Consider the following 15,593-nt stretch of genomic DNA (forward strand, 5'->3'; position numbering starts at 1 on the left):
TAAGATTTCTGATGAGAAACTGGCTGATTGATAGTCTTTCTAAGAGATGTGTCTTTGTGTGGGCCTTTGAGTTTATCCTAATTGGAGTCTTCTGAGCACCATAAATCTGTAGATTTAAGCCTTTTCTCAAACTTGAGACGTTTCCAGCTAGTATTTCTACAGATATGCCTTCTGCTCCATGTATGACAAATGTATTGCTTGGATTCCCATACTATACATGCTAGTTTACCTAACAGTGTACCACAAACAAAGCCAATTAGGCTCATTTGCTTTTCTATATTCTTTTTTCTTCCTGTTCCTCAAACTTCCAATTGTCCCATTGTCAAATTTTCTCTGTATTATGCTTGTTCAAATATGCTTTTGAAGCACTTTAGTGTATATTTCAATATTGTACTTTTTTTATTGTACTTTTATTTTCAAAATGTCTTTTGGTTTCTTTTTATAATTTCTCCTTATTGCTATTCTCATTTTGTTCATATGATATTTTCCTGTTTGCACCCATGTCTTTCTTTAGCTCTTTGAACATCTTTAACTAAAGTGTCTTAAAAATCTTTGTCTAGTTAAGTCTGACACTTTGGCATCTTCAGATATATTTTGCATTGATTTATTTTGTTCTTTTGAAAGGACCATACTTTCCTGTTTCTTTTTATGCCTTGTGATTGTTTTTTGAAAACTGAATGTTTCGTTTAGTTGATAGCCCTAGAAATCAGATTCTTCTTCTAACTCATGTTTTTTGCTTGTTTTCACATTGGGTGTGTCTATGACAGGATTTAGCCTGAGGTGAAAGCATACTTCTCAGGTCTTTCCTAAGACTTCCACTTTCCCAAGGCTTTCTAAATTCCCCCATATATATGGTTGCTTTTTGATGTTTAAAAAAAAAAAACCCTCAAAACCAAAAAAACAGATGTGGCTCCTTAAAATACCATGGAAGCCACTTGAGCCCGGAGGGTTGACACAATGGCTGCCAATCTCTGTGTCTGTACCTCTGCTTTCAGAAGCAGCAATCTGCAATCAGAACACAGAACCCTGATATTTGAGGACAAAGTCCTTAATGCCTACCTTGGCTCCAGCAAGCTGTGCCAGAAGCACAGGTTGCTGTTGAAACAGCTGTCTCCCATGGGGCTGTGGAAATGAGGGATGGATAGCTGTTACTACACTGAGGACTGAAATCAACCAATACTAATGGTAATTTACTAGCCAAGCTTTATGCTGGAAATTTCAAGTATTCAAAATAGACTTCAGAGTTCCAAAGTCTTCACTTCAGTTTCTGCCAATACAATCGTTGCCTGGGTAGAGAGATGGATTTCTGGAGCTTTTTACTCTGCCATCTTTCCTGGCATCAAACTGACCAGTTGTTTTTGAAAAGTCTCTCAAATTTGGGTTTCTCTGACATATTCTTATGATTAGATTGATGCAATGCATTATTGAGAATACCACTGATTTTGTGTCTGTGGTAGAGCTGATGTGTCCTCCTTAGCACATCATATTATTGTGTATTATTGGTGATGTTAATCCTGGTCACGTTGCTAAGATGGGGTCTGCCAATATTCTACACTGTAAACTTAACTATTTCCTCCTTTATAACTATTAAATATTTGGGGCAATACTTTGAGATTATGCAGAAATCCTGTTTGTATTTAAACTTTCACCCACTCATTTTAGCAACTATCAGTAGATTACTATGATGTTCTGATGGTAACTTTTGCATTTTCCTCATTTCATCTACACTTATTCACTGGAATTCTTCAGTGACGAAATATTACTTTGTTGAATTTGTTCATGTATGCACTTACTTATCTGTATTACTATACACTTAAGGATAGTCATTTTATTACTTATTTTATAATTCAATATTATAATAATTTAGTTTTTCAACTTGTTTCAACTCTGGGCATTATAAAATCTTTTAGTTTGGCTCTTGTGCCTTAAAATTTTCAGCGCTTCCTTAACTTTCTGATAATGCCCCAGACTCATGCTATTCTTTCTCAACTCACACTGCTGACTAAAGCAGTTCTCTAAGAAACACTGATTCCTTTTATTGAAGAATAGTATTAGGAATCAAGAGCTCAAGTCTAGGTGTGTTCATTGCTACCACAGTATTGCTGCTTCCAACCCAATGCACTGATTTTTTTGTGTGTATTAAAACAAGCTTGGATTCCTGGGATCAATCCCATTTGATCAGAATGCATTATTCTTCTTTTAAATTATTGGACTTAATTTGCTAATATTTTGATAAAATTTTTCATACCTACATTCATAGAGATGTTTTTCTGTAGCATTCTGTTTTTGCAATTTCTCTGTCTGGTTTTGGTATCAGGATAAGTTAGGAAATCTATGCACTTGTTCTAACTTCTGAAAGAATTTATGACTAGCAATTAGTGATTTATTAAATGATAGAAACCCTTAACAGACATCATACTATAAGGAAAATCATGGTCCTCTTTTTATTAGCCTTCTAGTGACATTTTCCACTTTACTCATATGTAACTTGACGAAGTTCTGTTGGGTATTATTGAACAGTTTTTTATTTAAACAAAGGTAAAAAAGATCAGGGGAAAAATCCATCTTATAGAAAGTGAGTTAGTTTTTAAATTTTACTTAAAAATTAGTTTTGTTCTTTTTAAAATATAGTCTCTACACAAAAATAGGAATTTTTCCTTAGTTTTATCAATACTTCATTCAAAAGCTCATAAATCATCCAAATGAATCACTGTACCTATATATTTCAATAGCTTTCATATCTTCATCATCAAATTCATCTTCTGCTTCCTTCAATTCTGCAAGAGTCATCTTTTCATATGGTTTAACTGAAACACAATAAGAAGTTGTAGATAAATAAGTTATTTAAAAAACAATTTTACTTTATAATTACATGTCTAGAAAAACAATAGATAAATGGAGATCAAGAATATCTTTAATGTTGATATTAAAGTTTATTCATCATACAAAGCTATATTGTGGTTGACTGAAGTTTGTTTGGAATATTATTACTCCCTCAGAGTTCACAGAACTATCAAGTTGTATTTAAAAATAGATGTGAAAATCAACTAGATCTCATAAATGTAGAGTTCCCCAAGTACCTGGAAATACTGGCAAGTAATACATGTATACAGAATGATGAAAATAGAAGGTAATCACAAGGCAAAGAAATGTAATAGAAAAAAATCTCAGGTTAAATACTAGGGCATTTCAGTTCTAATATTAGGATGTAACTTTCAATACATGAATTAGGAATTTTAGGCGTCAGCATCCTAATTTCAAAAGTATGTGTGGGATTTCTATTAAATTATTTCTAACATCCTATCTCCCTCTAACTTCACAAAATACATGATCACTATCATAACTGTATTATTCCTTTTACCGACCACCAAATGCACAACTATACCCATTGCTTCTTTCTGTAAACGTAAAACCATTTCTTCAATTTCATCTTTTGGCTCTTCTTTAGGAGGAAGAATGCCAAAATCTCTTAAAATTTCATTCCATTCTGTATCTTCATTTGGATCCTATATAAAAAAATTTTTTAAACCTATTAGCATAGTCATACATTTCAATATTTGTAAAACTGATATGCAGCATTTCCAACCATGTAATTATTCATGAACTCTACAGATAAACTAGACAATTAGTTTTAAAGAGTAGAACAAAATGGACTACTTTTTCCCCATTTCCCAGTACTACTGCAACTACATACACTGATAAAAAAGAATACATCCTGTACCCTCAATGTTATACTGAGATGTTTAATAAAAAAATAAATCTAATATATATATATGGGCTTCCCTGGTGGCTCAGAGGTTAAAGCATATATATATATACACACATATACACACACACACACTATTAATGAAGAAACTTGTAAGTCATGGAAAATAATTTGAAGACTATAATAGGCTAAACCAACTCACATCAGGATTTCAGTCACCATCTGCAGTGATTTTGGAGCCCAAGAAAATAAAGTCTGTCACTGTTTGCATTTTTTTCCCCATCTATTTGCCATGAAGTGATGGGACCAGATGTCATGATCTTAATTTTTGAATGTTGAGTTTTAAGTGAATTTAATCACTCTCCTCTTTCACCTTCATCAAGAGGCTCTTTAGTTCCACTTTACTTTCTGCCATTAGAGTGGTATCATCTGCATATCTGAGGCTGTTGACACTTCTCCCAGCAATCTTGATTCCAGCTTATGATTCATCCAGACCAGCATGTCTCATAATGTACTTTGCATATAAGTTAAATAAGCAGGGTGACCATATACAGCCTTGACATACTCCTTTCCCAACTTGGAACCAGTCAGTTGTTCCATGTCTAGTTCTAACTGCTACTTCTTGACCCAAATACAGGTTTCTTAGGAGATAGGTATAACCATATTGCTACTACAATCCTTTAAAAGATTTTCCATAGTTTGTTGTGATCCATATATACAAAGGCTTCAGCGTAGTCAATGAAGCAGAAGCAGATGCTTTTCTGAAATTCTTTTGCTTTCTTCAAGATCCAATTAATGCTGACAATTTGATCATTGGTTCCTCTGTCTTTTCTAAATCCAGCTTATACATCTGGAAGCTCCTGGTTCATGTACTACTAAAACCTAGTTCAAAGGATTTTGAGCATAAGCTTACTAGCATGTAAACCAGTGCAATTTTACAGTAGTTGGAACACTCTTTAGCACTGCCCTTCTTTGGGATTGGAATGAAAACCGGTCTTTTCTAATCCCGTAGCCATTGCTGAATTTTCCAAATTTGCTGACATATTGAGTCCAGCACTTTGACAGCATCATCTTTTAGGAGTTTAAATAGCTCAGGTGGAATTCCATCACCTCCACTAGCTTTGTTTGTAGTAATGCCTCCTAAGGCCCACTTGACTTCACCCTCCAGGATGTCCAGCTCTAGGTGAGTGATCAAACCATTGTGGATATCTATGTTATTGAGACCTTTCTTGTATAGTTCTTCTGTATATTCCTGTCACCTCTTTTTAGTCTCTTCTGTTTCTGTTAGGTCCTCACCTTTTCTGTCCTTTATCATGCCCATCCTTGCATGAAATGTTACCTTGATATCTCCAATTTTCTTGAAGAGATATCTAGCCTTTCCCTTTCTACTGTTTTACTCTATTTCTTTGCATTATTTAAGAAGGGCTTCTTATCTCTCCTTATTAGTCTCTGGAACTGTGCATTTAGTTGGTTATATCTTTCCCTTTCTCCCTTGCCTTTCACTTCTCTTTATTCCTCAGCTATTGGTTAGGCCTCCTCAGGCAACAACTTTGCCTTCTTGCATTTCTTTTTCTTTGGGATGGTTTTGGTCACTGTCTTCTGTACAATATTACAAACCTTCATCCATAGTTTTTCAGACACTCTGTCTACCAGGTCAAATCCTTTGAATCTATTTGTAGATTAGATTACACTCCATTGTATGATAATAAGGAATTTGATTTGGGCTCCAAAATGACTGCAGATAGTGACTGCAGCCATGGAATTAAAAGACGCTTACTCCTTGGAAGAAAAGTTATGACCAACCTAGACAGTATATTCAAAAGCAGAGACATTACTTTGCCAACAAAGGTCCATCTAGTCAAGGGTATGGTTTTCCCAGTAGTCATGTACGGATGTGAGAGTTAGACTACAAAGAAAGCTGAGCACCAAAGAATTGATGCTTTTGAACTGTGGTGTTGGAGAATACTGTTCAGAGTCCCTTGAACAGCAGGCAGATACATCCAGTCCATCCTAAATGAAATCAGTCCTGAATATTCATTGGAAGAATGGATGTTGAAGCTGAAACACCAATACTTTGGCCACATGATGCAAAGAGCTGACTCACTTGAAAAGACCCTGATGCTGGGAAAGATTGAAGGCAGGAGGAAAAGTGGGAGACAGAGGATGAGATGGTTGGATGATATCACTGACTCAATGGACATGAGTTTGAGTAAATTCTGGGAGTTGGTGATGGACAGGGAAGCCTGGCGTGCTGCAGTCCATGGGGTCACAAAGAGTTAGACACAACTGAGTGACTGAACTGAACTGAATTGAAATTGCCTAGTGGTTTTCCCTACTTTCTTCAATTTAAGACTGAATTTTGTGATAAAGAGCTCATGACCTGAACCACAGTCAGCTCAAGGTCTTATTTTTGCTGACTGTACAGAGCTTCTCCATCTTTGGCTGCAAAGAACATAATTAGTCTGATTTCAGCAATGACCATCTGGTGATATCCAGATGGCCAATACTGAGTCATTTCTTGGGTTGTTGGAAAATGGTGTTTGCTATGACCAGTGTGTTCTTTTGTTTGCCCTGATTCATTTTGGACTCCAAGTCCAAACTTGCCTGTTAATCTGGGTGTCTCTCGACTTCCTGGTTTTGCATTCCAATCCCCTATGATGAAAAGGACATCTTTTTTGGTGTTAGTTCTACAAGGTCTTATAAGTCTTCATGGAACCGGTCAACTTCAGCTTCTTCAGTATCAGTGGTTGGGACATAGACTTGGATTACTGTAATGCTGTATGGTTTGCCTTGGAAATGAACTGAGATCATTCTGTCATTTTTGAGGTTGCACCCAAGTACTGCATTTCAGACTCTTTTGTTGATTATAAGGGCTACTCCATTTCTTCTAAGGATTCTCACCCACAGTAGTAGATACAGCAGTCATCTGAATTAAATTCATCCATTTCCATCCATTTTAGTTCATCTTGCTACCTCCTGCTTGATCACATTCACTTTACCTTGATTCATGGAACTAACATTCCAGATTCTTATGCAATACTGTTCTTTACAGCATCAGACTTTACCTTCACTACCAGGCACATCCACGACAAATTCTTTATCTACATCCTACAAAATTTTATATGCTGTATTTTTATTGGTATTCAGTTAAAATATTTCCAACCTTATGATTTTTTCCCCTTACATTTTAATTTGGAAGGATGCTACTTAATTTTCAAATACTTTGGACTTTTCTAAGTATTTAATTAATAATTTATAATTTAATTCTGCTTGGTCAGGAAACATTCTTTGTTAAGATTTCAATTTTCTGAAATGCATTTATTTGTTTCATGACTCAGCATATGGTATTAATATATCTTAGTGAATGTTGTACCTAGTGTGAAAGGAATGTATATTCTCCCACAGATCAGGGTTTATTTCTCTACAAATCAACAGGTGGTCAACAGATTTGTTCAGAAATTCTGTTTTGTTAGAGATTTTTTCTTTAGTTGTTCTGTCAATTATTAGGGGGAGGGATGTTAACGGAGAAGGCAATGGCAACCCACTCCAGTACTCTTGCCTGGAAAATCCCATGGACAGAGGAGCCTGGTAGGCTGCAGTCCATGGGGTCGAGAAGTGTCAGACATGACTGAGCGACTTCACTTTCACTTTCTTGCATTGGAGAAGGAAATGGCAACCCACTCCAGTCTTCTTGCCTGGAGAATCCCAGGGATGGCGGAGCCTGGTGGGCTGCCTTCAATGGGGTCGCACAGAGTCAGACACAACTGAAGTGACTTAGCAGGGATGTTAAAAATCTCTGATTATGAATGTGCATTTGTCTTTCTCTCCCTCTATCAGTTTTTGCTTCATATGTTTGATGTTTGATTATTATGCAAATACACAGTTGTATTTAAGACATTTTCCTAGTGAATTTTTCTTATCATTATAAAATTTTCCTTTTTATTTCTAGTAGCAATCCTAAAAGATGATGCTGTTAAAGTGCTGCACTCAATATACCAGCTAAATTGGAAAACTCAGTAATGGCCACATTACTGAAAAAGGTCAGTTTTCATTCCAATCCCAAAGAAGGGCAATGCCAGAGAATGTTCAAACTACATACAATTGAACTCATTTCACATGTTAGCAGGTAATGCTCAAAATCCTTCAAGTTAGGCTTCAACAGTATTTAAACCAAGAATTTCCAGATGTCCAGGCTGGATTTAGAAAAAGCAAAGGAACCAGAGATCAAATTGCCAACATCTACTGGATCACAGAAAAAACAAGAGAATTACAGAAAAACATCTACTTCTGCTTTATTGATTAAGCTACAGCTTCTGACTGAGTGGATCACAACAAAATGGAAAATTCTTCAAGAGATGGGAATACCAGACCACCTTACCTGCCTCCTGTCAACAAGGAACACAATGGGACATGGAACAACGGAATGGTTCTGAAATGGGAAAGGATTACGTCAAGGCTGTATATTGTCACCCTGCTTATTTAACTTCCATGCAGAGTACATCATGCAAAATGTTGGGCTGGATGAAGCAAGAGCTGGAATCAAGATTGCCAGGAGAAATATCAATAACCTCAGATATGCAGATGACACCACCCTTATGGCAGAAAATGAAGAAGAACTAAACAGCCTCTTGATAAAAGTGAAAGAGGAGAGTAAAAAAGTTGGCTTAAAGCTCAACATTCAGAAAAGGAAGATCATGGCATCTGGTCCCATCACTTCATGGGAAAGAGATGGGGAAACACTGGAAACAGTGGCTGATTTTATTTTGGGGGGCTCCAAAATCACTGCAGATGGTGACTGCAGCCATGAAATTAAAAGACGCTTATTCCTTGGAAGAAAAGTTATGACCAACCTAGATAGCATATTCAAAAGCAGAGACATTACTTTGCCAACAAAGGTCCGTCTAGTCAAGGCTATGGTTTTTCCAGTGGTCATGTATGGATGTGAGAGTTGGACAATAAAGAAAGCTGAGTGCCGAAGAACTGATGCTTTTGAACCGTGGTGCTGGAGAAGACTCTTAAGAGTCCTTTGGACTGCAAAGAGATCCAACCAGTCCACTCTAAAGGAAATCAGTCCTGAATATTCATCAGAAGGACTGATGCTTAAGCTGAAACTCCAATATTTTGGCCACATGATGCAAAGAGCTGAATCTGTTGAAAAGACCCTGATGCTGGAAAAGATTGAAGGTGGGAGGAAAAGGGGACGACAGAGGATGAGATGGTTGGATGACATCACCAACTCAATGGACATGAGTTTTGAATAAACTCTGGGAGTTGGTGATGGACAGGAAGACCTGGCATGCTGCATGCAGTCCATGGGGTCACAAAGAGTTGGACATGACTAAGCGACTAAACTGAACTGAATTGTATGGACACGAGAGCTGGACCATAAAGAATGCTGAGTGCCAAAAATCGAAGCTTTCAAACTGTGGCACTGGAGAAGACTTTTGAGAGTCCCTTGAACTGCAAGATCAAATCAGTCAATCCTAAAGGAAATCAACTCTGAATATTCATTAGAAGGGCTGATACTGAAGCTGAAGCTCCAATATTTTGGCCACCTGATGAAAAGAGCTAACTTGGAAAAATACCCTGATGCAAAGATTGAGGGCAGGAGAAGAAGGGGACAGCAGAGAATGAGATGCTTGGATGGCATCATCCATTCAATGGACATGAGTTCTAAGCAAGCTCTGGGGGATAGTGATGGACAGGGAAATGTAACTTGCTGCAGTCCACGGGGTCGCAAAGAGTCAGGAGTGAGCAACTGAACAACAACAATAATCATCTTGATGTCTACTTTGTTTGTTACTAACATAGTTTATATAGCTTAAGACTAAGTACTGTTTAAACATGTTTTTAAAAATTTTTTTATTTCAATCCATCTGTTTCTTTGTATTCAAAGTGTGTCTCTCTTAGCAGTATATCATTATATATTGCTTTTTCAACTATTTTGATAATCTCTACTTTTTAATTGAAATGTTTCCTTCATTTAATATAAGAAATGTTAATGTTAGATGTAGGGCCACTGTTTTCCTGTTTTCAATTAGTATTGTTTGCTTTTTGTTCCTCTGTTCCCTTCCTGCCTTCTTTAGGTTAAATATTTTTTAGAATTTAATTTTTTGCAAGTAGCTTTTTAGGTATACATCTTTTTATTATTGTTTTAATATAATTGTTCTAGACATTGTAATCCTATCTTTAACTTATTAAAGTTAATATTGGACTATTTTATATAAAATATGGGAATCTTGCTTAGTATAGTTCCATTTTCCACTATCCTATCCTTCGCTTTATTACTGTTATATATATTAACATCTACAACATGTTTGAATCACTTTAATATAATGTTACAATTTCTGCCTTAAACAATTATGTCTCTTAAGAAAATTAAGAAAAAATATATTCAGTTTTTAGTATTTATCTAAATATAAAATTATATTCGGTTTTTAGTATTTATCTAAATAAATACTTTATTTATACATCTAGGGTACTTTTCACTCCCTTTTAGATACAGTTTTTCACCTGATGTAATTTCCTTTCAGTCTAAAGAAACTTCCTATAGTATTCATTACAGTGTAGGTCTGCTGGAAATGAATACTCTCAGTTTTCATATTTCTGAAAATGTTTATTTTTTCCCTGTGTTTTGATAGATAGTTTAGCTGGATGTAGAATTTAGCTTGAAAGCTTTCCCTCCAGCATTTAAAGCATCTGAAAGGCTTTCTGGCCTCTGATGTTTCTGATGAGAAGTCAGCTAATAATGATATTACTGCTCTCCTATACATACATAATATACACATTTTAATATTATGTCTTTTCTCTAGATGTTTTCAAGATTTTATCTTTCGATTTCAGAAAGGTGTCTATGTGTGCTTGGTGCAGTTTTATTTTTATTTATCTTGTTTGGAGTTCCCTGAATTCTTAGATTTTTAGTTTATGCCTTCCCTCAAATTTTGGACAGTTTTATCCATTATTTCCTTAATTTTTTCCCTACCCCTCCACCCCATCTTCCTCTGCCTTACGATTCCTTACAGTATGCTACACATATATACATGTTACCTATGTATTCTAGTTCAGTTCAGTTCAGTTCAGTTGCTCAGTCATGTCCAACTCTTTGCGACCCCATGAACTGCAGCACGCCAGGCCTCCCTGACCATCACCAACTCCAGGAGTTCAGTCAGACTCACGTCCATTGAGTCAGTGATACCATCCAGCCATCTCATCCTCTGTCGTCCCCTTCTCCTCCTGCCCCCAATCCCTCCCAGCATCAGAATCTTTTCTAATGAGTCAACTCTTCCCATGAGGTGGCCAAAGTACTGGAGTTTCAGCTTTAGCATCATTCCTTCCAAAGAAATTCCAGGGCTGATCTCCTTCAGAATGGACTGGTTGGATCTCCTTGCAGTCCAAGGGACTCTCAAGAGTCTTCTCCAACACTGTTAATCCATTTAACAATATCCCTTTAGTTCACTGAATCTTTATTCACTTTTATTATTTTTCTGTTCTTAAAACTGGACACTTTATATTGATAAATCCAAGTTCCCTGGGTCTTCTGCCACCTCCAGTTTGCCATTAAGCCCATTCAGTTATTTTTTATTTCAAGTCGTTGATCTTTTCAGTTCAAGAATTTCCATTTGATTGTTTTATTATTGTTTCTATTTCTCTGTTAAGATTCTCCATCTGTTAATTAAATTTCCTTTACATCCTTGAATATATTTATAATAGCTGCTTTAAATTCTTTGTTTGCTAATATTAACCTCTGGATAGTCTAAGGATCTGCTTCCATTGGTTGCTTTAATTTTGAATATGGCTTTTCATTTTTTTCTTTTTTTCTGGTCTAATTTTTATTGTATACTAGATATTGAGGATGATACATCATAGAAATTCATGATTTTTTATGTTCCTCTGAAGTATGTTGATTTTCATACTTGCAGGCAGTTAACTTGGCTGGACTGAAACATCAACCTCTTTCAACTGAAGTGGGCAGCACCCAAAACCTTAGATCAGCTCAGTTCTTTCATCTTCTAATGGCTGCTTTCTGCCAGGCAACTTGTGGTCTCTTACCTATATATGGAGTTTAGCTGACAGTTAAGGATTTGTGTGAATCTTACACATAGAATTTAAAGATTATCCCTCTGTGCTACTTTTCTTTCTGAGACTTCCACATAATTCTCCCACCACTCTACCAACCCAGAACTTTGCTTTCCAAAACCCCTATTAACATGGTTGTTTTCTGTCATCCCATGCCATATGACTATAAAATGCCCTCATCTGTATCTAATCTTTTTAATCTATTGTGGTTTTAAAGTATGTTCACAAATTCTTTCAGACTCCTTTTTTTGAGAAGTGAAACTTAATGCCACTTCCATTGAGTATAGGCTGAACCTGTGGTCTTATTTCTAATAAACTGAAAATATGATGGAAGCAATACTATTTGAATTCTGAGACTAAGTCACAAAAGGCACTGCTGCTACTTTTTCCTTAGTCTCTCTCATCACTTACTCTGGGGGAAATCATGATTTTTCACAAAAGCAGCCTGTGTTGGTCTGTGTGGGAAGCCATAACATATCACAGATCAGGTGATTTAAATAGACATTTATTTTCTCACAGTTCTGGAGGTTGGAAGTCTAAAATCAAGGTGCCAGCAGGGTTGGTACTTCTGAGAACTCTTCTGGCTTGCAGGATGCTGCCTTCTTATTGTGTACTCACACAACCTTCCTGCTGTGTGTTAGAGAGAGAGAACGTGCTCTAGTGTCTCTTCCACGTCTTAGAAGGACACCAATCCTATCAGCAATGTTTTGTAGTTTCCAGTTTATTCTTATTTTATTATTTTTGATGTAATTATACATGGAATTATTTTCTTAATTTCCTTTGATATTACAGCGTTCACTGTAGTGTATAAAAATGTCTTCATCAAATTTGAATGTCACTTTTTACAGTTTCCTGCTCTCTGAAGAAAATTTCAATTTTGTCTTCCGTTTTTTAAACATAATAAGCATAGTTGCTTCATAACCTGTTTCTGGTCATTCAGATACCTGAAGTCTTTGCAACTCTACTTTTGTTGGTTTATGTTCATAGTACCCTGTTCCCTTGTGTGCATGGTTACTTTTGGCTGACTTCTGCTTGATGTCCTTGAGAACTTACAGGCAGGAATTCTAAGATAAAGATGTCTTTATCCACAGGATTTGCTGTTTCTTCCAGGCATGTACACGAAATACAGTATATTGCTAATTTACAATAAATTCACAGTTTGAAGTTTTTTGGATCACCCAGACAATATGCTTTAGGCTGAAATCTATGTGAGAGCTGTCTTGAGCCACAACTTCTTGGGGATAGGTTTTATTGCTTTTCTTTTTATCCCCTGCTCCACTAAACATCAAGACAACGTTCCTTGAATTCCCCTAGACATGAGTTTATCTCTGGTTCATACTCCTATTAGTTGCCCATGCTTTCACAGGCCAAACTCTTGGGTTCCTTCTCACCCTGTAATTATACCCAGAACCAAACTGCAGATTGTTAAGATGCCCTTGGGGTTAAAAGCTGCTTTAAAGCTCTAGAAATCCATTCACCTGTTTTTCTACTTTCCCTTTGATTTTGGTCTCATCGTTTTCTATCATTTTACCTCTGATGCTTTTAAGGATCAGAGGTAGTTTTACTTATATTCAGCAGAGGAGTTGATCCAAATAACCAAGCTCATTATTATCAGAAAATCCAGCAGTCATCTTTAAAAAAAAAAAACAAAAACAACCCTCCCTGCACTTCACACACGCTACCACCCTATCTCTTTTTTTTCCTCCCTACTCAAACTTCTTAAGATAGTTGTCTATATATTCTATAATCACTTCCATCTCCCATTCACTCTACATGCTAGTGCAAATTTGGCTTCTACCATCAATACTCCTTTCAAAATCATTCTAAGGTCAGCTATGAGCTCCATGCTGTCATTTTCAGTGGATATTCATTATATTTGATCTCTTAAGCAGAATTTGGGAAAGGCTGTCATTCTTTTCTTGTTAAAACACTTTCTTGATATTCATGATATCACAATGTTGTTGTTTAGTTGCTAAGTTGTATCCAACTCTTTTGCCACCCCATGGACTAGCCTGCCAGGCTCCTCTGTTTATGGGGTTGTCCACACAAGAATACTGGAGCAGGTTTCTTCTCCAGGTTATGTTCCAAACCCAAGGATCAAACCTGCATTTCCTACATTGGCAGGTGGTTTCTTTACCAGTGAGCTACCTTGGGAAGCCTCCATACTTTTGGTTTTATTCATATCTCTGACTGTTCTTAACTGATCTGGGAATTAGTTGCAAAGGGATTTAATAGTAAATGCTCTATATTCCGATCTTCCCTTGCCTTTAAGAAATCATCTATGAAATCATAATAAACAAAATAGAAAAAGGCACCACAATCCACATTATAATAGTATTATGGTATTTATCATGACATAGTTATATCTGAAGGAGAAGGCAATGGCACCCCACTCCAGTACTCTTAGCTGGAAAATCCCATGAACAGAGGAGCCTGGTAGGCTGCAGTTCATGGGGTCGCTAGGAGTCGGACACGACTGAGCGACTTCACTTTCACTTTTTGCTTTCATGCATTGGAGAAGGAAATGGCAACCCACTCCAATGTTCTTGCTTGGAGAATCCCAGGGATGGGGGAGCCTGGTGGGCTGCCGTCTATGGAGTCGCACAGAGTAGGACACGACTGAAGCGACTTAGCAGCAGCAGCAGCAGCAACAGAGTTTTCGTGATCATGTAGGAGAAACTCCAGGGACACCTGGGCTTTCTTAAGACAGATGCGACTATTCGTGTCTCCTCTCTGATCTTTTTAAAATGTAGTGGGGCAGAATACTTAAATTGGATTACACTTGGCTTAAAACTGATGGTCTGTTTCTCATAAATAGTGCGGCAGTAAGATTTCCACAATTTAGGTGTGAAAGGTTTCCTTCAGCGACAAACCTTAAGTCTTTCTCAAATTTTGATAAAACGGCGTTCCCCTAGAACTCATTTACATTTCTTTTCAATCCTGACAGAGACGGACGCAAAATTTAGCTCTTACTGAGAACAAATGTTAGAACCTAACTCCCGTAGGAACACCGCTGGGGAAGCCTTTAGGGTGCCCCAAAGTCACCGGAGTCCGATATTCCCACCTGCATGGTGTTCCGCCTCACTTCGGGCCGGGACTTCTGGCTCCGACGTCCCTTCAAAGCGGTAATGGAACCCACTGCGGTCCTGGCGGTTCCCACCGCCCCGCAGGAAGGGAGCGGGGAGAACAAACGCCTAGGACGCACTGCGCCGGGCGCAGCTCTGTTGCCAGGCAACGCTGAGGCGTGGCCTGGCTTTGGGTCCTGACGCACCTGGTCTTGGGCATTTGCCCCGAGGTGCTTCTTCTGTTCGAAATACTGGTGCTGGCATTCCTCCCATCCTTCTCTCCGCCACCACCAAATTAATGCGTTGTGTCCGAGCCTCCGGCATCCTTCAATCCCTGAATCCTGTCTGTCTTCACTGGGAAGTAAGAAAATCTTGGGGAGAAAAACCCTTCAGAGTTCTTAACCCGGGACCCATAGTTTATATTTGGATGGACTTAAGCGCTTGAGGGCTTGAGCCCCAGCCCTCAATACACATATAATTTTGTTGTATATGTGCATTTGGGGGGTATATTTCAGGACGAGAGCTTTCATCAGATTCTCAAATGATTCTCCTCCATCTTAAAAATCCATTGCTTTTAGGCAGGAAGCTCAGTCCTTAGGTAGGAAACCTAGATAGTTTGGTTCCTTGGTGTTTCAATTAAGGAAAGGAACTGCGAGCTGCCAGGAACATGAGAAAAACAGATGCTATTGCCAAACATGGTTATACCCATAATCACAAAGATGTGAAAAGATATGAAAAAGAAGAAA

General features: G+C 37.5%; 1 protein-coding gene across 1 annotated transcript in view; it reads right to left on the minus strand.

Annotated features, from left to right (window-relative positions):
- PDCL2 (phosducin like 2) overlaps positions 1-14,988 on the minus strand; it is a 35,770-nt gene extending 20,782 nt beyond the window's left edge. Inside the window, exons 1-3 of the mRNA NM_001040551.2 lie at positions 14,847-14,988; positions 3,386-3,506; positions 2,717-2,807 (exon numbers count right to left, since the gene is read on the minus strand). Coding sequence (NP_001035641.1) covers positions 2,717-2,807; positions 3,386-3,506; positions 14,847-14,852 — 218 coding nt within the window. The 5' untranslated portion in view covers positions 14,853-14,988. The remainder of the gene's footprint in view (positions 1-2,716; positions 2,808-3,385; positions 3,507-14,846) is intronic.
- Positions 14,989-15,593: the final 605 nt, after the last annotated feature.

The sequence above is a fragment of the Bos taurus genome, chromosome 6, assembly GCF_002263795.3.
Source record: "Bos taurus isolate L1 Dominette 01449 registration number 42190680 breed Hereford chromosome 6, ARS-UCD2.0, whole genome shotgun sequence".
In the NCBI taxonomy this organism is placed as follows: Eukaryota; Metazoa; Chordata; class Mammalia; order Artiodactyla; family Bovidae; genus Bos; species Bos taurus.